Raw genomic sequence first — 22,822 nt, 5'->3', positions numbered from 1 at the left:
GGTGCGACTTTTGACTCTTGGTAAATCTTCATAGATTTTAACTAATCTAAGTTGGTAAAAATGGAATTATGTGAAATAATTTGATTTGAACAACTGCATAGATCACATAGCAGACGATTGACCATTACAACCAGAAGAGGGCAGTAGTGTAACTCAAAGGGATGTCAGCTGCCGTAAATCGCAAAGGAAGGCGAAGAAGAACGACTCGGCTCGTTCTCTCTCCTGTGTCTGGAGTAGTGTTTTCTGTGCTGTGGACCTCTTGTACATGCCAGTTAACTTCAGCTGGGTCTCGTAACCACCTGTGTGGAAGCCGGATTTTGCAGTATGGCGTTAAATCTCACCATCAACACAAGCAATCCTCCTCTCGGTGAGTTACACCCTGAGATCCCCAAATAACGTGACTTTCTGCTATTAGCCGTGTGTGTGCATGAAAGGTTGCGAGTGACATCAGCTTTCTTACACCTGTGTGTCATACTAAACTGGAAAATATATAATTATAATATCAAAAATCAGTCGTTGTGATGAATCTTGTTAAGACAGACATGAAGATGTGAAAAAAATAAGTTGGAGTTTTATTTTGTAATTAAAACGACTTATATTTGATCATTGTACACGACCCGAATTTAATAGCAGATGATATAAAGTGTTAAAATATCGTGAAATGAGTTGTAGCTCTTGTTTCAAATAAAATATGAAGTTAAGAGTGTGACTTCATCCATAAATCAATGGAGATTGGTGATCTGTAGATGCATACAAATACTAGCTAAGGCTAGCTAGCCAATAGGCACTTCTGAAACCAAAACCACAACACGTGAACAGTTCACGAAATGTTCTTTTTGTTCAAAACAGCGGTTCTAACTCTTATCCACCTGCTTCCACTGTAACATCTACATATCATGAGTACACTACACATAAAAAGTCTTTTTGAACTTGGAAATGAAACACGTTGGTTGACACGTTGACATTAGCTAAAGACCGGCCGGTTAGCTCAGCTGGGCAGCTTTCGGTTTTTATAAGCTGCTGAAACTGAATGCATTGTGGCAGACCACTCTGACACGTTCAATCAACTGTGGAAAATAATTTATAGGGATTATTTTTGTGAAGTTATTTCCAAAAGCAAGCTAATGAAATGAATAGCGTTCATAATTGCTGAACAGCGCCCCTGTGTAGCTATTTTTTTTACTGAGCACAGCAGGCTGATGCAAGCCTCCTGAAACGTAGTAGAACTGGATGGGGATGATTACTCCTGCACTGTGTTCTTTCGGTTTTTTAGAAATGCAGGTGCTTGGAATGTATGCGAGGGCACAACAAATTCAGAGAGAAGCTTTCCTTTATAATGGTGATATGCCGGAATGCACCTGTAAACATACAGTTACAGCTGTACATACATGCATATTTATACAGAGCATGCATACACCAGCTGTAGACAGGCCAATATATGACTATATAAACCTTACAATAAAATCTGTAGGTATTTAGATACTTTCTTTACACCTTTGCCTCTGTACATGAAAAAATCAAGATTGTGATTGAAGTTCAGACTTTCAGCTTTAGTTCAGGAGGTTTAACAAAAGCACTGGTTTGGGTTTATTGCTGTTTTTATACATAGTCCTCCATTTCAGATGCTCAAAATTAGTTGGACAGGCACTTTTCATGGCCAGGTGAGGTCTGCTCTTTCATTATTCTATGACAAAGATAAGTACACAGTAAGTATCACTTATTTGTATTTCAAGAAGTTGGACTCTGTTGCCTTATCTAAAATCTGGAGGAAAGGGGGTACTATTTGTTTGGACGTCATTTATATTTATATTATTTATATTTATTATATTTATATTTTACTGCAACTACAGCAGACAATTAAGCTCTAAACCTTGCTCTTCTTTTGGTCTTTACAACTTACATCATTTTTAAGGACTTGTGTTCCACAGTATGAGGAGACACCCACCACACAGCTTTAGATTTTCTATGAATGTTAAGCCATTTTCCAAGGGAACCATGACTTTACAATATTCTACGAAACGGCGAGGGTCCGCCTTCTGAATCACTCCGGTCAAACTGGCAGTAGGAATTGTATGTTGCAGTCACTAGTGAAGTGTGGTAAAAATCCTTAGAAAATATTCACGGTAGCTCTATGAATGTTTGGCATGCTCATCAAAAGATTACATCAGTTATTCAAAGGAACGTCACCTCTGTGTATGAAATGTTCAGCAACTCTGTCTCATGGGCTTGTTCAGTGTAGCAGATTACAGAATTTTGGGGGTTATCTATTTGAGTTCTTTACCAAGGCTTGTTATGAGCTCAGAAATAAAAATTAATTTTTATTGGCCTCCTAGATTAACTGTGGCATACTGTTACAATATTACTGTGAAATTGTGAGTCCTGTAACACAACTAATAATGTAATTTTGTCTGTATGTGAGCTTATGCCATTGTTCGGTTTGTTTAGTTTGAAAACAAATGAAAAGAAATAAGCAGATAAAAGGTCTGGAGTTGAATGTGGATTCAGTACAAAAAGCGTTTGAAGCAGACTGAACTTAAGGTAGGTGTTGTGCAGAGTTACGGGAAAGATTGCAGCTTGCGTGCTTTGTGTCACTGGACCAGTTCACCTGGTTGTCAGATTTTATATCTGTTTGAGTGTGCAGGTATGCATTGATCAAATTTGACTGTTTTCTGGAGCTGTGCTTTGGAGTGTGAGAGTAAAAACACTAAAAAACACTGTGTTGTCTTGTCTGTCTTGCAGGGGCACTTCTGACAGCTGAACATGTGAAGAGCAGTGTGCAGGTATCAGTGGAGGAAGGCAAAGACACGCGGCTTCACATCTCAGAGTAGGTGCCACAATTATCGAGCTGCAGGTCGAGTTTAATTTACATGCTGTACAAAATAAGAGATGTGGAGTTTACATTCGTTTATCTCAACTGTCTCTTCTCATTTTCCTTCTCTCAGTTCAGTCCAGTTCAGCGATGACAACTCTATCTGTCGCTACTTGGCTCGGGTTGCTCCTGCTCTTGGCCTGTATGGATCCAACATGATGGAGCAGACTGAGGTGTGTATGTTTGTGCATATCTGTGATGTTTTGCAATTGTTCTGAATGCTCGTTTAATTTTTTCTTCATGATGTCTTCAGGTTGACCACTGGCTGGAGTTTAGTGCTCGCAGTCTGTGTAATCAGCCAGATTTGACTGTGGCACTGGCTGAACTGGACAAGGCTCTCTCACTGCGGACCTTCCTGGTTGGGCATGCCCTCACCCTGGCTGACCTGTCTGTCTGGGCTGCTCTCAAAGGTCAGTAACATCCAGGATTTAACAGCTTTTTTCTCTGACTGATTTTAGTGTGAAATATATGTAACTAAACATTTTAAAATCAGCACTACAGATTGTGACTCTTTATCCACAGATCATGGGGAATGGCCAAAGCAGGGCAAATCCTTTTCCCATGTCAGCCGCTGGTTCTTCTTCCTGAGCTCACAAGTTCCTTTCACTGCTGTGGGCAACAAGTACTCCAGTAAGAAGGCTTCAATGAACAAAAACAAAGTAAGTGTTATTTTGTCAGTGTTCATTGTGGCAAACTATGATTGTAAAACTGGGTGAGCATGACCCGAATCCTTAACCTGAAGATGCAAAGAAAAAAGAATAGATGTTAATGTTTATAAAGCCACCAAACATGTTGTTTTTATCTCTTTAAACGAAACTGGTACATTAAACTTTGATGTTTGAATGTTTAATGCTTGATTATTATGTTTGTGACCCATGTAAGATTAAGATATAAATGCACTTTTTAATTCCATTCTTGACTGATTGTGTCATTTTCACAGTTGGAAGGGAAAAAGGCGGATGTCGGGAAGTTTGTGGAATTGCCAGGAGCTGAGATGGGCAAGGTGGTGGTTCGGTTCCCTCCTGAGGCCAGCGGGTACGACTTGAATCTGGAGTTTAGAAGAAACGTTTGTTAATTTACTAGCTTCCCTAACTTTTTCTCTGCCTCCCTTGGACAGATACCTGCACATCGGACATGCCAAGGCTGCCCTGCTCAACCAGCACTACCAGGTCACATTTAAAGGCAAGCTCATCATGCGCTTCGATGACACCAACCCTGAGAAGGAGAAGGAGGACTTTGAGAAGGTAAGATATTATTTATTTATTTATTTTGTTGTTACTTGGATAAATAAATATAATAACAAAAAAAAACCATGAAGTGTAAGTTTTGTGTTCACATTTCTTTGCTGTGCTGCTCTTTAGGTGATCCTGGAAGATGTTGCCATGCTCCAGATCCGTCCAGACCAGTTCACTTACACCAGTGACCACTTTCCCACTATAATGAAGTTTGCAGAGAAGCTGCTTGCTGAGGGCAAAGCTTACATCGACAACACCCCACCTGAGCAGATGAAGCAGGAGAGGGAGCAGCGTGTTGAGTCCACCTGCAGAAACAATTGTACGGCTTAGGACGGGACGATGATGATGACCTGTCAGTGAATGCTGAAGCCTAGCAACATGTGATTTTTCTATACAACTCCTCTCTGTGTCTCTCTCTTGCAGCCGTGGAGCAGAACATGAAGATGTGGTCGGAGATGAAAGCGGGAACAGAGTACGGTCAGACATGCTGCATGAGGGCAAAGATTGACATGAACTCCAACAATGGCTGCATGAGAGACCCCACCCTCTACCGCTGCAAGAACGCAGCCCACCCTCGCACAGGAAACACCTACAAGTATGTGGCTTTATTCTATTATTAGTCTGAATTGTAGCATTTATATACACAGAATAAAAAGAAAAGCGTAGAAAGCAGAAATTAGCATTAACACGAACAGAGGAAGTCATGTTATTCAAAAACTGCTCTGGTATTAATAACAATTTTTATTTATTCCAGTAATCAAAATCCTAAAATTGATGAGGAATTAATCTCTAGTTTCTGTGGCATCCAAAATGTTGACTATAATTTGCACTTTTTCAATTTGTATTAAAGAAAATGTGTGTGGCATACTTGTCCTGTGATTTTGCATATTGTGTTGTAGGTTTATTTTAGTTGGTCAAATTGATCATTTTTGTTCTTTTTTTTCATTTTGCATTAACAAAAGAGAACAGCATGAAACCAAGGTTGTTGTTTTTTTTGTTTTTTTGTGTTTTTTTTTTTGTTAAATACGTGGAAATTTCTGAGCTTTATTCACAGCCTTTGTAGTGGCTCTTCACATTTATCACATATCTCATGAGGTCTGTCTAGATGTTAACTGTCCGCCTAGTAAAAATGGAGACACATGTTTTTTTTGTTTGTTTTTTAGATGCATGCTAAAGTAGCCAGCAATGCGCACTGACAAAAAACAAGCAATCATATAGAACTTGGCGATAAACGTAATCCATGCAGGGTTTAACCCTTTCATGACAACCTCAATCAGGATTTTTTTTCTTAAGTATTTTTATTCATCTTTAGGCATGAAACAAAGATTTTTGAACTTCATTTTTTAAACATGTACTTTTCAAAGAGTTTTTTCTACATATCCACTTAGGTGGATAACTGATGTGTATGGAGTGACACATCAGTGTCCAATGCAGTGGTTTATGTGCAACTATACCATCAACACTGACACAAATACAAGGGAAAAGCCTTTGAATAGCTGTCCACTGTAGTGACCGCTATGCATGAAAAGGTTAAAATGTTTTCTAAAGTTGACTGGACCACTCAAGTTGAGTTAACGGGTTGGTCATTACAGCAGCAGTTGGTCAGTGAAGGCATTATTGTTGCACATAACAGAAGTCACTCTGAATTTGCTGTGTTTTTGTGTACCTTGGAACAAATCACGGCGTGTGTGTGTGGTAAAAATTGAGCACATTCAGATAATTAAGTTTGATAATACATCTCATCTTTGCTTTCAGCATCTACCCAACATATGACTTTGCCTGCCCCATTGTGGACAGCTTAGAGGGCGTTACCCATGCTCTTAGGACCACTGAGTATCATGATCGTGATGAGCAGTTCTACTGGATAATCAATGCTCTGGGCCTCAGGAAGCCCTATGTCTGGGAGTACGCCAGACTCAACCTCAACAACACGGTGCTCTCCAAGAGGAAGCTCACCTGGTTTGTTGATCAGGGATATGTTGATGGATGGTGAGTTTGGCTTAGTTTGTTTTGCTTTTTATCTCTCTCTCCCTTTAAGTGCTCTTTTGACTTTTTTGGGGGTCTTGTCCTTCAGGGATGATCCTCGGTTCCCCACTGTCAGAGGAGTGCTGAGAAGAGGAATGACTGTGGAGGGTCTGAAGCAGTTCATAGCAGCCCAGGTGCATTTTAAAGAAGATGCAATAATCTGTGCTAAGTGAAAACCACAATGTTGATGCAAATGAGTACATTCTTAAATAAAAATGTGCTTTTTTTTTTTTTTTTTTTTATTAATCCCTGTTTTTTTCCCTAGGGTGGATCAAGGTCTGTGGTTAACATGGAGTGGGACAAGATCTGGGCCTTCAATAAGAAGGTACATTTAAAATTTTGTTATATTTCATCTGTGTCGAAATTTTTGTCAGTAGAACATTTAAAATGTTTCTGATCATGAATTTTAATCAGTTGTTGTTAAAGCCTGTTTAGCTTTGCTGCAGCAACACAAATAAATGTATTTATTGGGCTTATATGAGCACAGTGAACATAAGTTTGATATATTAAATTGCACACAAAATAACTTTATTTCCTGCTTTGTGAATTAGTTTTGGATTTTTCTTCAGTCAAAACCTGACTTATATGTTAGAGATGTCACGTGTGAGCATAGAGGTATAAGTGTAAATCTACCAGCGTTCAAGTATATGTAATGAATCTGTAGTAAAAAAACAGGCTCTGCAAATTCACTGCTGGCATGGCTTTGCTCTTTTCATTCTCTTAAATGCTTTCATTTGCCACCTCCTCTTCTGCCTCATTACCCCCAATCTCAGCCTGCTTATTAACCCCAATAACACAGAAAACCTGAAAAACCAAACTAGGTGCTTCATTTCATGTCCCACGTATGTTGGTATTCATGATTTGATGTCCTCATTTTCAACTGTCTGGACGTCAGTGTTGCTTCCTCTGTGTGGTCTTCCTTGCTGGCACTTGCTGCTTCATCCCAGAGTCAGGAAGAAGGTGTGAACCATCAGTTTAAATGTAAAGAAAGTGAAAGCAGTTTTTTTTTTCTCAAAAAATAAACAAAAAACAAAGTCTGTTTTAAACGTATGACCTATACAAGGATTTATATCCAAGGGTGGTTAAATTCAACAGCTACCAATTGGCAGTGATCATGTCGCAGTGAGGTCGATTTAAAGACAGCTGTCTCTGTTTTTGCAAAGGTCTCGTGTGCATGTTCAACTAACCAGCTGCTCCTTGCAGTTGTCAGATAGTTACATTATTCTCATAAACTTTCTTCATGCTAGCAAGGGGATGTTTTAAGGTGGCTGTTTTTTTTTGTTGTTTTTTTGTTTTTTTAACAGGTATTTAAGAGATGAGTTTTGTCTAATTCTATTCTGCTAATCAAGACTTTGTAACTGTGAGCAGCCGTCTGCTTTTAATTCACCTTTTATTTTCCTTTTATTATATAAATCTTCAAATATGGAGCTTTTTAACAGACAGTTTACTCACCAGTGCCTCGTACTGTTCCTGCCATTCCATCCTAGTGTCTTTGCAGGCATTTGGGTTTGAAAGCATTTGATTTAGCTTTACTTATTTACTTATGTTTTAAGCTCAACCAAAATCAAGTTAGAAATAGGGCATTAATGGCCAACACAATAAATCTCACATTTTCTGTCTCTGGTGATGAGTTGTAATGATAATGATAATAGTAATAATAATAATTGTTACCTGTTACATATTTGTTAATGATCACTTTCATTTTTGTTTTGGACCACATGAATCTCAGTGAATGTGATTCCACTGTGTGCTTTAGTCTTATGTGCCAGAACAGGTTAGGTCAGTTTTTAGGAACTTTACACTGTTGGTCTGTTTGACAAGGCTAAAATATTTTCCTGTTGTTGAAGTAATATACCTGCCATTTTTAGGCGTTTTTGAATAGTAGCCATTTTTCCACATTGTGTAAAATCAAAACATGACTTCAAAGCTGATTTCTAGGTGTGTATTGTATCTTTGGACTGTACTGCAGTGGTTTTAAAGGGTTAATAATCCAATATAATCCTTATTCATCTTAAACTCGACCATTATGTAGCTAATCAATTCACCCACGGTAGCTCTTGACCCTCCATTAAATAAGCTTTATTCTGATTTCTGTTAATAAGGGCAGCCAGAGTTTAACAGCATGTGGGAGGAGCTTTTATGCTGACAGCAAACTGATGACCATATTAGCAATATCCACAATTACTGACATCATAGAGACACATGCTTAATGGGTCATGCACCACTGGTAGATAAAACAAGGCAGAATAAGTCTTCTTTTATTGAATGTAATGGATAATTACACCAAGCTTAGTGAAATAAAGTAGGCTCCATATTAGTTTATTCTTTAGTTGCTTATTACTCTCATCACTCAGCTTTCACTTCCTCTTCTGCTTCCCCTGTTTTGATTTCCCTGTCGTCCATTTGAAAAAATTATAATTCACTATTTTATTCATACATGCATTTGTGGTCAGGACGTTGGACGTTGACATAAGACACAAACCAAATCAGGAGAGTGTAACAAAGCAGCAAGGATAAGTTCTGTGAATGGATCATTCTGTGTAAATGTGTCTGTCTCTTCCTCTCTCTCTTCCTCTATCGTATCTGACATTAAACAGCATCTCACTCTTCTGTTTCCAAGCTGCCCGTTAGCTGTCTGAAGGTACTCCTCCACCTCCTGCTCCTCCTGCTCTTCCTCATTGTCACTCTCCCTGCTTCCATCATGTGCTGGTTAATCTGAAAGCCCGCCAATGGCTTGCGCTATTTTACCAGCCCAAACAATAGGATTCCAAACAATAGGTTGGCACAATGCAACAGACAATTTTAAGTCAATACAAAATAAGGTTTTTAAAATAGTGGTTATTTAGGGTCACGTGACTGTTGGCTTCCCTTCCCAAACATTCTGAGTAAAGTAAATATGGTTGTTTTTATTCTATACATGTTTACACAGATTGAACAAATGTCAAATCTAAAGCATATTCACTGAAGATACAGGAAATGCTTCAATATATTCCATATTAACTGCCCTGAACAGCACGTTTATAACCAAAAAGGCAGTTTGTCTTTATCTTCCTATGAATCTGTTGTCTCTTTTTCATCCTTTACGCCACTTCAGTTTTATTTATGTACTTTTTGTGATGAAGAAGTTGCCCTTTCATATAGTTAATCATGCATTACTGAGTGAGAACACCCAAGTCTTTAATTTGTGAACAGGTCACAGGTCTTCCAGTGGCAGATTCATAAAATGGTACATATTGGTAAGACAATTTGTAAAGGGCTTCATACAGAATGTGTATGAGATCTTGATTTTTATGAAAATAATATGTGAATTGTTACCCTGACAACTTTCAAAACCATGTTTTGTTTTGGGTTTTTTTTTTTGCTTTTTTCTCCCCATTTTAAGATTACATTCAAGCCCACAAGGGCTGATATTCTAATCAACCAAAGTTGTTGATCTTTAACATAGTAAACTTGCATCAGAGAAACCCGTGTGCCACTGAAGCACATCAGTGATGGTTGCAACTTTTCTGAATGTTTTTGTTATATTAAAAAAGATTTTTTTAAATAGACAAAATGACTTGAAACTTTTTAGCAGTAGTATCTGTGAGAAATGGTGACTTTTATGACTAGATCTTCAATAAATAACTTTGTGGAACAACATGAAAAGTGTGTGTACGATACGTTATAATCAGTTATGAAAACGTTTTTTCAAATCCTTCAGTTGTCATTTACATCCAGGCTGGCTGGTAAAATAGTGGAAGCGGATAGCGACTGAGTAAGCAGCTGAATAAAAGCTTGTTTCCCAACTTGCATACAGTCATTATTCACTCTTGAAATCATCTTTTTTTTCCTCCTCTGGCTTAGTTTTATTTATCGCTTACTGAGCTGAAGCGTCTCTGTCCAGATTTTTGTTTCTTTTTGGAGAAGCCTTCAAAGTTGCATCATATTTTGCTTTTTTCTTGCATTACTCAGCTTTTTGTATGTGAAGTGCAGATTTTTCTTTTACTGACCTCTGCGTGTGTATATGTGTCTCTCTCTGTTGGTGTTTTAGGTTATAGACCCGGTAGCTCCCAGGTACACGGCTCTATCCAGCTCCTATGTGGTGCCAGTGTCCGTCCCAGAGGCTACAGAGGAGATGAAGGAAATTGCCAAACATCCCAAGGTTTGAGGGGATTTTTTTGTTTTGTTTTGATTACTTGCATATTTTTGTCCAGTTTGTCCCATCAAAACAGCTGTCATTTAAATCTCATTGTAACTGATTTTATTCCTAAAAATCTTTTTAGCTCTAACATGTCTTGTGTTACTCTCTTTTGGGAAGAGCACCTTGGTTTTTAGCTGAAACATCTCCGTTAATAGCATTCAGCATCTTTTGCTATAAGGACTGACTCTCCCTTACTTGAAAACCAGCCACTCCAGGAACTGCAGTTTATGTCACTTGACTATAGCATGAGTCAGTTCACTGATGCATACTTACCAATGTAGCTTTGCTGCAGTGCTACTGAGCTGATGCCATTTCTGTGCCTATCTAGAATGCCGAGGTTGGGATGAAGGAGGTTTGGTATGGTCCTAGAGTTCTGATTGAAGGAGCCGATGCTGAGACTTTCACAGAGGGAGAGACGGTTACTTTTATCAACTGGGGCAACCTCATCATCACCAAGATCAACAAGTATGACCATCGTTTAGATGATCTGTATTTCTTTTAAGAATCAGAATTCCCTCTGATCTGTTCATGCTGTCGCCCTTTCTTATCACTTAGAGGGGCTGATGGAAAGGTTTTGTCCATGAAGGCAAGCTTGAATCTGGACAACAAAGACTACAAGAAGACAACAAAGATCACTTGGCTGGCTGAAACAAACAATTCCCTCCCTGTGCCAGCCATCTGCGTCAACTATCAACCACTCATCTCCAAAGCTGTCATCACCAAAGACGACAACTTCAAGGACTACATTAATAAACATAGCAAGGTCAGTTATTTGCTCTGTGTGTGCATTATACTGCATGGATGTGGTTATTTTATTATCTGTTTTTGATCTCAGTTGGAAGAAAAGATGCTTGGTGACCCCTGTTTGAAGAACCTGAAGAAAGGTGACATCATCCAGCTCCAGAGGCGGGGCTTCTACATCTGTGACCAGCCTTATGAGCCACTCAGGTAAAGAAGTGAAAACCCGAATCTGCTCAGTACCAAAACACCTTTTGGGCATGTATCCATTTTTTTTGTATTACTGTTTTATTAACTGGGGTTGTGTCTGCAGTCCCAACAGCTGTAAGGAGAGTCCTTGTGTGCTCATCTACATTCCAGATGGCCACACTAAGGAGATGCCAACAGCTGGATCCAAGGAAAAGAGCAAGACTCAGGCTTCTGACAACACAGTGAGTATTCAGTAAGGGGTTTGCAATTATACGCCTAATGGTCCTGTATGAAAGACATGAAGTCATCTGAATTACTTAAAGTTTGCTCTGATGTTTGCATTGGATGTACTAAGACGGAAACAAAAAGCACAGTACAATTAGTGGCAGTAGCAGGAACCTACCCTGTGAATCCTAACTGGTTTAACCAGTAAAGCAAATGCTAGACTAATAATAGGTGAAAACTAAACAAGGTTCAGGCCCAGTTTGAAAGCTACCAGTCAGCCTTTTATATTATTATTTGTTATTGCCTGAAAACTGACAGCTTCTAGCTTAAAAGTTGAATATTAGTGAAAAGCTAGCCTCCTTCTATTATACTTGTTGGTCACACAGGGTGTGAAGGATTTTATTCTGGGAATTTTATGTGGATTTTATTCATTCCTACTTTTGAAGAGAATGTATTGTGTGTGTGTGTGTGTTTATGTCCTAGTGTGTATATACACCAAAGGAAAGTCAAACCTGCCCATACCTGTCTTAATTATTATGGATAAAAGATAAATGGATGGTTATCTGCTAAAACTATGAAGTCATAACACTTTTCTGGTTCTTTACTTCTTCAGAGTTTTATCACGTGTTCTTTTTTTATTGTTAGCAACAGTAGGCTAACAATATTTATGTTTGTAGCGTCTTTCTAAAAATAAAAGTAAATAAATAAAATTCCCTGCCATCTAGGGCCTTCAGGGCATCAGCTTAGCATGCAAGCTTGGAATAAAATGGGATAAAAATGTGAGACATCTTGGATAAACTGGTAACTGACAGTTTCTTCATCTTCATCTCTGTTGTATAAGCCTGCCAGCCCTGCCAAGGCTCCTAAAACCTCTGTGCCAGCCCCAGCAGCTGACCTGTTCTCAAGCATTGTAGCACAGGGCGAAGCTGTCCGCCTGCTCAAAGCTGCCAAAGCTCCCAAGGATGAAGTGGACAAGGCTGTTAAGCAGCTGCTTTCTCTAAAGGTATGCTGGCTTTAAATAAAAGTATTATAAAGATAAAGACATGTGCTGAAGTGATCCTTCTGATCCTTCTGGCAAATATTAAATCCAAATTCTCTAGAAATTGTCAGGAGTTGATGTTCAAAAAGGGCTTTGCTTGGAAAAAAAAAAATACTGACAGTCTCATCTGTTCTTTATCTGCAGGAGCAGTTTAAGCAGCAAACCGGTGTGGAATACAAGCCAGGCATGGCTCCTCCAGCCTCAACGCCAGCACCACCTACCTCTTCCTCAGACTCCACGTCCTGTCCATACAGTCGTGTTGTCCAGCAGGGTGAGCTGGTCAGGAAATTGAAAGCAGAGCAAGCACCAAAGGTAAAGGGCATTTTCCAATCCATAGTCACATCCTCATCTGTTTGTCAGATCTTCGTTTTATGCCCCACGTTGTTTGTCCGCTCGTTTTTTGTGTCCCATCTCATATCCGCTGAATTCGTGCGTCAAAAATCACTTGTCTGGTCCTTCCCTTGTGATGTCCCACAACATTTGTCCAGTGACCGTTCCACCTCCTCGTGCCATTTGCATGACAGTCAAGCTTATTCTGAAATACCCATTACTATAAGATCACTTTTAATGGTACCAGGACCAGATTGACGCTGCAGTAAAGCAGCTCCTCGCTCTCAAGGCAGAGTTTAAAAAGCTCACCGGTCAGGATTATAAACCAGGGATGGCCACACCCGCCCCCTCTGCTTCATCTCCCGTGACTGCCACCTCTTCTTCCTCGCCACCTTCTTCTTCTTCGGGCCTGTATGAACATGTTGCACAGCAAGGAGAGGTAGTGAGGAAACTGAAGTCGGAAAAAGCCCCCAAGGTATTCAAATGCATGATGAATACAGACAGTAGAAAAATTCCTGCCTTATTCATATGCCACATTCCGGTCACCTCGGAAATCGGATGTCAGAAATTTGGAGTTACTTAGTCTGAAACCACTAATACTTATTAATGTTACTCAGACACACACACAAGTGTTAAATTAAACAATCCGTCCTATCATGGCTTCAGTGCCGAACCAGTTAGATTTATTCTTGGAAGCATTACGTGGTTCCTGGTAACAGGGCTGGTACAGATAATTATCTCTTATTTTGGCATGAATTATGTGTCACCACTCAGTGCTTTATTTGCACACATTTTCTGCACTACTTTAACTTTGTTTTAGGGTTTTAAATTAATTTTGCAGTAAATGTTCCGTATCGGCATGTGCTTAACATAATTATAACAGTGCTTATATTAAAAATGTGTGTATTTGCTTTATTACTATTACCAAATTACCTATTTCCTCTAACTGCTGTCTGCGAGAGGGTAATCCAGAGGGATTGTTCTGATCAGAGTGACAGCTGAACACAAGGCTATAAGCAAAAACTGCTAAATGTCTGAATTAACATCAAAAATGCGTGACCAATCTTAGGTAATACAATGATCTGACACCTGATAGAAAAAACTGATTGCTGTCGCCAGCATGTAAATTGTGGGAAAACAATATTCACCATGCACTAGAATGGGAATATTTTTACCCACAAAAATCCTAAACATCGTAATAAATTGGGTTACAGTTTCCTTGTTTCATCTTCTTCAGGACCAGCTTGATGCAGCAGTGAAACAGCTGCTTGCTTTGAAGGAAGAGTACAAACGTATCACAGGCCAGGAGTATAAGCCTGGAGCGGCCCCACCTCAGAAAGCACCCGCTCCAGTCCAGAATGGCTCCACCAATGACCTCTATGAGAAGGTCGCTGAACAAGGAGAACTGGTCAGAAAACTGAAAGCTGAAAAAGCTCCTAAGGTGAGATTTTACCATTTGCCTAAATTTTTGAGGCTCTGTAGCTTTCAGTAGTCCTTGAGGTGTTGACTTTGACTTGATGTTTCTCCTTCCATTGGTTCTTTTTCAGGATCAAGTAGATGCTGCAGTGAAGCAGTTGCTGGCTCTGAAGGCAGAGTACAAACAGAATACTGGAAAAGATTACAAACCAGGATTACAAGCCCCAGCTACCCCAGCCCAGACCCAAACCCAGGCCAGCTCAGCCTCCACTCAGTCTAACTCCTCTCTTCAGGCCCAGGAGCTGTTCTCACAGGTGTCCCAGCAGGGAGACCTGGTGAGGAAGCTAAAGTCTGAGAAGGCCCCCAAGGTAAGAACTTACAGAGTGGTATTAAATACAACTAAAATTGCACAGACATAAACATAAACAATCACATCTCCTTTTTAGGACCAGGTGGATGAAGCTGTGAAGACTCTACTGGACCTGAAGAGCAAGTACAAGACTCTCACTGGACAAGACTACAAACCAGTGGCTGCTGCTGGTGGTACAGGAGGAGAGGACAAAAACCGCAAGGAGAAGGAGAACAAGTCTGAGAAACAGGGTGGAGGAGGAGGAGGGAAGAAGGGTAAAGGAGACAAAGGGGGCCAGAGCAAGGAGTCCTCCGGAGGAGCAGGAGGTGCAGGAGAGGGTCAAGGACCCAAGAAACAGACACGGTGAGAGACTGGAAGTACTCCTTCACCCATCTCTCTTCACATATTTCCAAATGCAGATGAACTAGCTCGGGCTTAAATTTAGATTTCAATTTTCAGCTAACACAGTTTTTGGTTTAAAATGGGTCTCCATAACAACAACTCTGATATGATTTCAGCTAAAATGATAATCCTTTTTACATGCAATACCATGAACATTGAATATTGAGGAACATAGTAGTATTTTACTGTTTGCATTGCATACAAGTTATTGTTTGTCTTTGGGTTTTCAACACATTATAATGTGTTCTTTGGGTACATCTGACTGTGATGAATGGGGGAAACATTTATTGGGGAAGAAAGCAGATTATTGTAAAAGAAATAGCACAGCTGTCTGTAGTTGGTTGTCCTTGAATTTGCTGAAATTTGACAATAAATGGAGAGTTAAATTAAAGCATTTACACCTGGTCACATTCTCATACATCTGATTTGAGCTCATTAGAATATGCACGGTTTGGTAAACATATATTTGAATGTTTAACATGAAACCCCCAGCAGGTGATGGAGGTTGTACTCCAATGAGTAGTACATTTTAAGCAGGACTGTTGTTGGTATGAACACCACCAGCTTCTTGTCTTAGAACAATAAACACACGCACACACACACTCACACACAGGTATTTGGGTGTGTTGATTTGGAAACCGAAGATGGTTGAAGCACAAGCCTATGCTGCTGTTTCTTACCGACTGAGGAGGGTTTTTGAAATCAGATTCGGTGAGTCTGACGTGGTTGCTTTTTCCTGCATATTCAGTGCCTGTTGTGTGCTAAAATTACTGGCTTTAAGATGGTGCTACATTACTAATTTTTTTAATATTCATGATTTAGCCGTTTGTCAAGAGAGGGCACTGTTGCCATGGTTGGTCCAGATTGAAATATCTGTTTTCTATGATCACCACAGCATCAAGAGGTTGATATTTTTGGCTTTTAGTGAATCATCTTGACAACTACCGGATGTATAGTGATGGAACTGCTTTTTAAAAGAATCCACAGAGCAACTAAGGTGTGTTGCTTATGAAATTCATGAAGTGCTACAGAGAAAATTACATTTATTTATGTAATTAACACATTTTGAACTCTTAAAGAAAGATAACAAAAGGAAAGACACCCAGCTGAACTAAAATGATCCATGTAGCAAACAAACTGTTGTGAGCCGCCACCCTTATATCGCCTTTGGGCTTTTGGAGCCTTGACCTGACTTTTAAAAAGTAATTTGGAAAAAAGCACTATGCTGCTAAAAAAAAAAAATAGATATTTGCAAAATTCTGCCTAAATATGTATTTTACCTGGTTAATGTGTGTGGCGGGGCGTGGTCTGCAGCGCCGCTGCAGGGGAGGCGGACGCACCTGAGCGGCACCCGCAATCGCGCCTCACTGCCTTAAAGTCTGTGCTCTCTCTGCTGTTGTGTTGTCGGGCTGTGAGCTGAAAAGCTACAGCCGGCTGTATGCGTACAGCAACCGTGTGTGAAAAGTGGTCAATAAAGAGATGCTGAAAAGCGTGTTCATGCAAACATCGTCGGGTCTGCGTGATATGTTTACAATAAGACTTCTGGTCCCGAACCTCTGCGCACAGCGTCTGCTGTCATCTGTGAGGCGTGAGCGGTGTTTGTTTTTAACGTAGTTCACGGTGGAGAACAACATAATGTGGATCCGAAGATCCATAACTGGCCTACTTGGTGTTGAAAGTCTCGATAAATGCACAGCGTTTTGGCGGGTATCTCGGCTTCCGCGAGTGTGACGCTTATTTTGAGCGATGAAAAAATAATAAGATATAATTTTATTTTTATATTTCAAAATCACACTAATCTTCCAATTTAGAACTACAAGTTAAAAAAAAGAACTAAACACAAATAAAATACACTTCAGCTAAATACTTCTAATTTATTTTCCCAAACCACCCGGAGCCGCAGTACAAGGACAAAAGAGCCGCATGCGGCCGACCCCTGGGCTAGGCGGAGAGTTAACTCCTTAACGCCTGATGCACCCAAACAATACATATTTACAATACATATTACTTAAAAATGTAATAAATAGCAAACATGATACAAATAAAAATGTTTAAAATTCTCCTGTATGTAAAATATTATCTTTTTTTTAAATTGCCATATGGTTCAATAAAAGCTACATTTTTAAATAAGTTGCATTTTCTAGCAATTGTTTCCTGACAGTCGCTCTGACACTCCCCTCAGCCTGAGCAGTGTTTTGTGTTTAGGATTACTAAATGCTAACCCACTGAATTAATGCTTACCATGTTGGCATGCTAAAGTTCTAGACTGTGAGTACAAAGCCTTGATACTAACATGGTTTTAGACTCGTAGTCTTGTTTTTGGCACTTTTGTTTTTGCACACTTGAAGCTGTCAGTTGGAGACCTGCTGGGAGAGAAAAGGGTTTATATACGTCTATATGGATATATAGAAAGTAGATTTTGTTCCTCAGGCAGTAAAAGTGTCATTGTGCCAAAAAAAAAAGGATTATCATTTTGCCCTCATGCTCCGGCTCTGTTTTGTCAGTTAGCTTTAGAAATACAGTTTGCTTTAAGCAGCATGATGGACTTGACTTGAAATTGCAGTCATTACTCTTGTGTTTGTGCACTCAGGAGCAGTGATCACTAACCAAGAATTACCCGATTGTTGTGTTCGTGTTTCTCTGTCAGTGCTTCATCACCGCTTTCTCAAATTTGTGAAGAAAATAAATGAAATTCTGTCGAAGAAACACATGATTAACAATAAATTGTGCTTAAAAGACCTATGAAATGTTTCTATAACTCTTACTCATTTGTATATCTCCTGTCAGGTTGGGTCTGGAAGCCAAAAAAGAGGAGAACCTGGCTGACTGGTACTCTCAGGTGAGTATCACCCTTTACTCCAACAGCACAATTTGCTATGTCAGTCAAAATCTTCTGTTAATATTCTTCTCTTGTCCTCCTTAGGTCATCACTAAAGCTGAGATGATTGAGTACTATGACGTCAGCGGTTGCTATGTGCTGCGACCTTGGGCTTTCTCAATCTGGGAGTCTATTAAAGACTTCTTTGACAAGGAAATTAAGAAACTGGGTGTGGAGAACTGCTACTTCCCTATGTTTGTCTCTCAGGCAGCTTTGGAGAAGGAGAAGTCCCACATTGCAGACTTTGCTCCAGAGGTAAATGAGACTTTGCACGGACATCTTCTGATGTTTACAAAAAGCAAACTGGGCAACATAAATTAAAGAAATAGGCAACTACAAGAAATCATAATGATATGCTCGCGCATGCATTTATGGATCAAGCACAGTCTTGATCCATAAATGGGACTCTGCCATTATTTTTATGGTCTTCCGTCATTTATATCCTAGTGATGTCAGGAGGTTAATTGAAAGGTTCAAGTCCTAACATTTAAGGTGGCTGTCGTAAAAATTCTCTCAGCAGGTCAAAACAGTCAGTCCTAGCTGCCCAAACAGACGAGTGCTCTTTACAGAAAGAGCGTGTATGAGATAATCATACAAATACAACTAGTAGTAAAAATATAGAACTGTAAATGTGCAATATCCTGTTATTACAGTTTTGGTTTCCCCTTTTTTAAGGTTGCTTGGGTAACTCGGTCAGGAAAGACTGAGCTTGCAGAGCCCATCGCTGTCAGACCCACCAGTGAAACAGGTCTGAACCACAGCTCTTTGGCTAACATAAAGCTATGCAGACTCACATTCAGCATACAAATTTGAAAACATTTAACATTGTTCCTAACCCCATTTATCTCTCTTTATTCACCTCAGTGATGTATCCAGCCTATGCAAAGTGGGTCCAGTCTCACAGAGACCTGCCAATCAAACTCAACCAGTGGTGTAACGTTGTGGTCAGTGTTCCCTTCTTTTCTTTAGTTAATGGTTGCAAGATTGCTCATGGAAGAGCACCCAGTTTAGTGTGCATCTCTTCTCCATTGTATAGAGATGGGAGTTCAAACATCCCCAGCCTTTCCTGAGGACAAGAGAGTTCCTGTGGCAAGAGGGACACACAGCATTTGCCACAAAGGAGGAGGCAGCTGAGGAGGTAATATACATGACAGAATGTAAAACAGTCGTACCTAGGCAGACATGTTCGAGTACAGTTTTTCTGGAAGGCTGTTTATGCGTCATCTGTATGCAGGTTCTGCAAATCCTGGATCTATATGCCAGGGTGTATGAGGAGCTAATGGCCATCCCTGTGGTAAAAGGGAGGAAGACTGAGAAGGAGAAATTTGCAGGAGGAGATTACACAACAACCGTGGAGGCATTCATCTCTGCCAGCGGCCGAGCCATTCAGGTAACACACTGGCTTTATTCTCTCAATCCTCTTACTCAAGTAAGCAAGTAAACATTGCATTGAAGCAAGAGTCCCCTTTTCCTCAGGGTGCTACGTCCCACCATCTGGGCCAGAACTTCTCCAAGATGTTTGAGATTGTGTTTGAGGACCCCAAGAAGCCGGGCGAGAAGCAGCTGGCTTTCCAGAACTCGTGGGGAATCACAACCAGGACCATCGGTGTTCTCACCATGGTCCACGGAGATAACATGGGACTCGTGCTGCCACCCAGAGTGGCTTGCCTCCAGGTGAACACTCAGTCACATGTACACATGGGATTTTATTTTTGTAACAGATGAAGATGTTAAGGTCCTTTTTTAAATTCTATTCTATTGATGTAAATGATGCTGCAACAGCCAGTCTAAGATTTCTCTTTCCTTTCCCAGGTTGTCATCATTCCTTGTGGGATCACCGCAACCTTGCCAGAGCAGGAGAAGGAGGTGCTGTTGGCTCAGTGCACCAAATACCTGAAAAGGCTGCAGGAGGCTGGTATCAGGGTGAAGTCTGACCTCCGAGACAATTACTCACCTGGCTGGAAGTTCAACCACTGGGAACTCAAGGTCATTAACAACATGATCATAATCCTTATTATAGTTTTAACCTGATGCAGAGGATAGTAATTGGAAAAAAACAGATGTCAGTTTGGTTTCTGACTCCTTGTTCTGTATGCTGGGGTCTCTCATCCAGGGAGTGCCTATCCGACTGGAAGTGGGCCCTAAAGACATGCAGCAGAAGCAGTGTGTCGCAGTGAGGAGAGACTCAGGAGCAAAGGTGACAATACCAGAGGCTGAAGTGGAGAAGAATCTGCTCAACATGCTGGAGGACATCCAGAACAGCCTGTTCAAAAAGTATGTTATACCTACTACACTGAGGTTTTGTTACAAATGGACACATCCCTAGTCGAGGACAGTTCTACCACAGGGCTTTTTGTTAGAGGATTTAATAATTGATACAAGTGTCAAAGTTAAAATATAAATAAGTGTACACATACGTGTACACAGATTCTGTGAGATTACATGGTGTCTGTAAACACTTGGTTAATGTCTATTTGTCAGAGCTTCAGATGATCTGAAGAGTCACATGGTGGCTGCAGACACAATGGAGCAGTTCCAGAAAGAGTTGGACCAGGGCAAGGTGAGTAACACAAACAAGCCACAACAGCTCAGACATCTCACCGTCTTTCCTCATCAGAATAAATAATTGATCTCATATATTTTCCTTTGCTTGATAGATTGTCCAGATCCCATTCTGTGGAGGAATTGAATGCGAGGACTGGATCAAGAAAATCACTGCTAAGTAAGTCTGACATATTGGTATTGTATACATAATGTTTCCTGTGATTTCCCCCACAGTTTGCTTGTTGTGCTCAGAGTGCTTAATTTCCACCACTGAAGGACTATTTGCTTGATCTTTTTTAGGGACCAGGACCTGGAGCCCGGTGCTCCGTCCATGGGAGCCAAGAGTCTCTGTATCCCATTCACTCCTCTGAAGACCCTCCAACCTGGACAAAAGTGTGTCAGCGGCAAGGAGCCGGCCCAGTACTACACTCTGTTTGGACGTAGTTACTGAGCACCTGCTCTTCTGGGGCAAGAGAATAAGCATCTTAGTAGAAAAGGGCTTTCCCACCTTCTCTGTAACTGTTTTTCCTTCTTGGTGTTTAACTTAAGTGAGGTGACTAAACTTTGGGATTCAGGAAGGGAACATGCTCTCTTTGTTTTGTTTTGGGTTTTTAAATAAAACAAAAAAACATGTCATCATTGTTACAACACTTTGGAAATGGAGCGGAGACAAGAGATGTTTACTCTTATAGCCGTTAATATCTAAATTGTTGATTATCCTCTAAAGGGCCTGTCAGAAAGAGACTCGCTGTCCAGAGGGGGACACAAGAATGGAAATGGCCAGGAGTTAGGCAGGTGTGTCAGCATCAAACATCTGATGAGTGAAAGCAACAATTGTACTTTAAAACCACTTTCTTGAATACTTTTCAAACTCCATACCTAAAATGCAAGATTTTCTGTACTTGAAAATTGATGAATTAAGGATGTTTGGCCTTTTTGTAAAACTCTCAAATGAGAATGTTACTGATGGGGAGGGGAAATCCTGAGAACTACAATGTCTCTTTGCCTGGCAACAGCCCCATCTCCCTCACAGCCAGACTATCTCAGGAATTCTGCAAGCACTCTTGCGGTTTTGCAGTTTTGTCAGCCCTGCTCTGTCTGTATGGTTACAGTATGTGGCTTTATATTTAACGGCTTAAAAAAAATCTCTTATCCCCCTGAGCCAAATGGTGCAGCTGTGATGAACCATGTGTATTGTCAATATCGCCTTCTGTCTCTTCTCTCACATGAAAGATCTCTGCTGCCTGTCTAAAATAAAGTAATTTCCATGGCAAACTATCCAGTGTATGTGTGTGGTTATGTTTTGTTATTGTTTTTTTTAAGCCTGGGTAAAATAGGGGGAGATAATCAAGTCCAAGATGATCTTTTTCTATTTTTGGAAAGCTGCATGGGAAAATAATAGTAACTAAAAAAAAACCCAGAAATATTACATCGGTGCCAGTTTTATGCATATCAAAGCTTGCAATCTAAATGTGCTGGAGAAGTACTTCAACAAACATGCCATCAATAAACTACAATCAAACAGAACTGAGTAAACTTGCATAATATTTACACTGGGTTTTAAATTATTGTGTGTGAGCTGTTTACTGAGCATAAGGAAGTATGTAAGGTAATTACAATATTCACATGATAAACCTTATCTGTTACGTAACGAGGAACTTCAGTCAAGATTAAAAGATTACACTAATTGTCTGTTTTCAGAATAAAAGTGTTATATGTTCACTTACAGTTATTCGAGTAATTGTACTTCATAGTGTGAGCTTGCTTTTCTTGCACATTCTGTGTTACTTAATAATTAAGAAATCCTTTGAGTTTGCAGAGATATTTTTCCTGCAAAAAAGCAGAGAGAATAAATCACTGAAGCAAAACGAAAGGGAAAATGGTTGCCACTCTTGTCTTTGTGTAATTTTGGCAGAAATTACTTGGCTTTTCCTTAATTTCTAGCATATACACCATTAAAGTGGTGGATGATGATGTGAAATGTCTCTAAAGTTTAAAATCATAAACACATCTTTATGAACAAAAACAACAGCCTGAAAATCCCACTCACGGTTTTAGGTATGGGTAAATATTCTGTTTTTAATCGGGACCACATTTAAAAATTCCTGGAAGCACTCCTGGTGCTGGGTTTCAGTCAGTCAGTCAAATATCTACAAGTATCTTTAATATGGCCATCTTAGAAACACACTTCTGGTCCCACCCACTTTCTATTCACATCTTCTTTTTGTCAGTGGAAGCCAGTCGGAAAAACCACTAAGAAGCACCGAGTCACGGTTTAAAGATGAGTAAAGTATATTTTGAGCTGTGAATCCTGCAAAGCTTTAAGAAAAAGACTGTGGAGCAGGAAACGAGCGATCCTCTGCATTTTACTGTGCCTTTTATGTTGAAATCTTGTGCCGGAAG

General features: G+C 40.0%; 1 protein-coding gene across 3 annotated transcripts; it reads left to right on the top strand.

Moving 5' to 3' along the window:
* Window positions 1-195: 195 nt before the first annotated feature.
* Window positions 196-21,697, top strand: eprs1 (glutamyl-prolyl-tRNA synthetase 1). Of its 3 annotated transcripts, XM_005727541.1 has the most exons (36): window positions 196-367; window positions 2,740-2,824; window positions 2,943-3,042; window positions 3,123-3,279; window positions 3,392-3,528; window positions 3,810-3,904; window positions 3,987-4,113; window positions 4,231-4,423; window positions 4,528-4,699; window positions 5,860-6,093; window positions 6,179-6,263; window positions 6,395-6,454; window positions 8,750-8,770; window positions 10,160-10,270; window positions 10,638-10,774; window positions 10,865-11,072; window positions 11,145-11,257; window positions 11,361-11,478; window positions 12,303-12,464; window positions 12,645-12,812; window positions 13,078-13,305; window positions 14,068-14,271; window positions 14,378-14,614; window positions 14,693-14,958; window positions 17,785-17,836; window positions 17,921-18,130; window positions 18,551-18,623; window positions 18,740-18,819; window positions 18,912-19,013; window positions 19,110-19,265; window positions 19,352-19,549; window positions 19,688-19,861; window positions 19,989-20,149; window positions 20,357-20,435; window positions 20,533-20,597; window positions 20,720-21,697. In XM_005727541.1, the coding sequence occupies exons 1-36, from the start codon at window positions 325-327 to the stop codon at window positions 20,868-20,870; spliced, it is 4,962 nt and encodes a 1,653-aa protein (XP_005727598.1). In that variant the 5' UTR covers window positions 196-324; the 3' UTR covers window positions 20,871-21,697. The 3 variants fall into 3 exon arrangements, with proteins under 3 accessions (XP_005727598.1, XP_005727599.1, XP_005727600.1); XM_005727542.1 differs by lacking the exon at window positions 8,750-8,770; XM_005727543.1 differs by lacking the exon at window positions 13,078-13,305.
* Window positions 21,698-22,822: the final 1,125 nt, after the last annotated feature.

This window comes from Pundamilia nyererei, unplaced genomic scaffold (assembly GCF_000239375.1).
Source record: "Pundamilia nyererei isolate P.nyererei 1_Seehausen unplaced genomic scaffold, PunNye1.0 scaffold00025, whole genome shotgun sequence".
In the NCBI taxonomy this organism is placed as follows: Eukaryota; Metazoa; Chordata; class Actinopteri; order Cichliformes; family Cichlidae; genus Pundamilia; species Pundamilia nyererei.
Note: the sequence above shows the minus strand (reverse complement) of the source record. Positions and strands in the feature narration are given on the sequence as shown.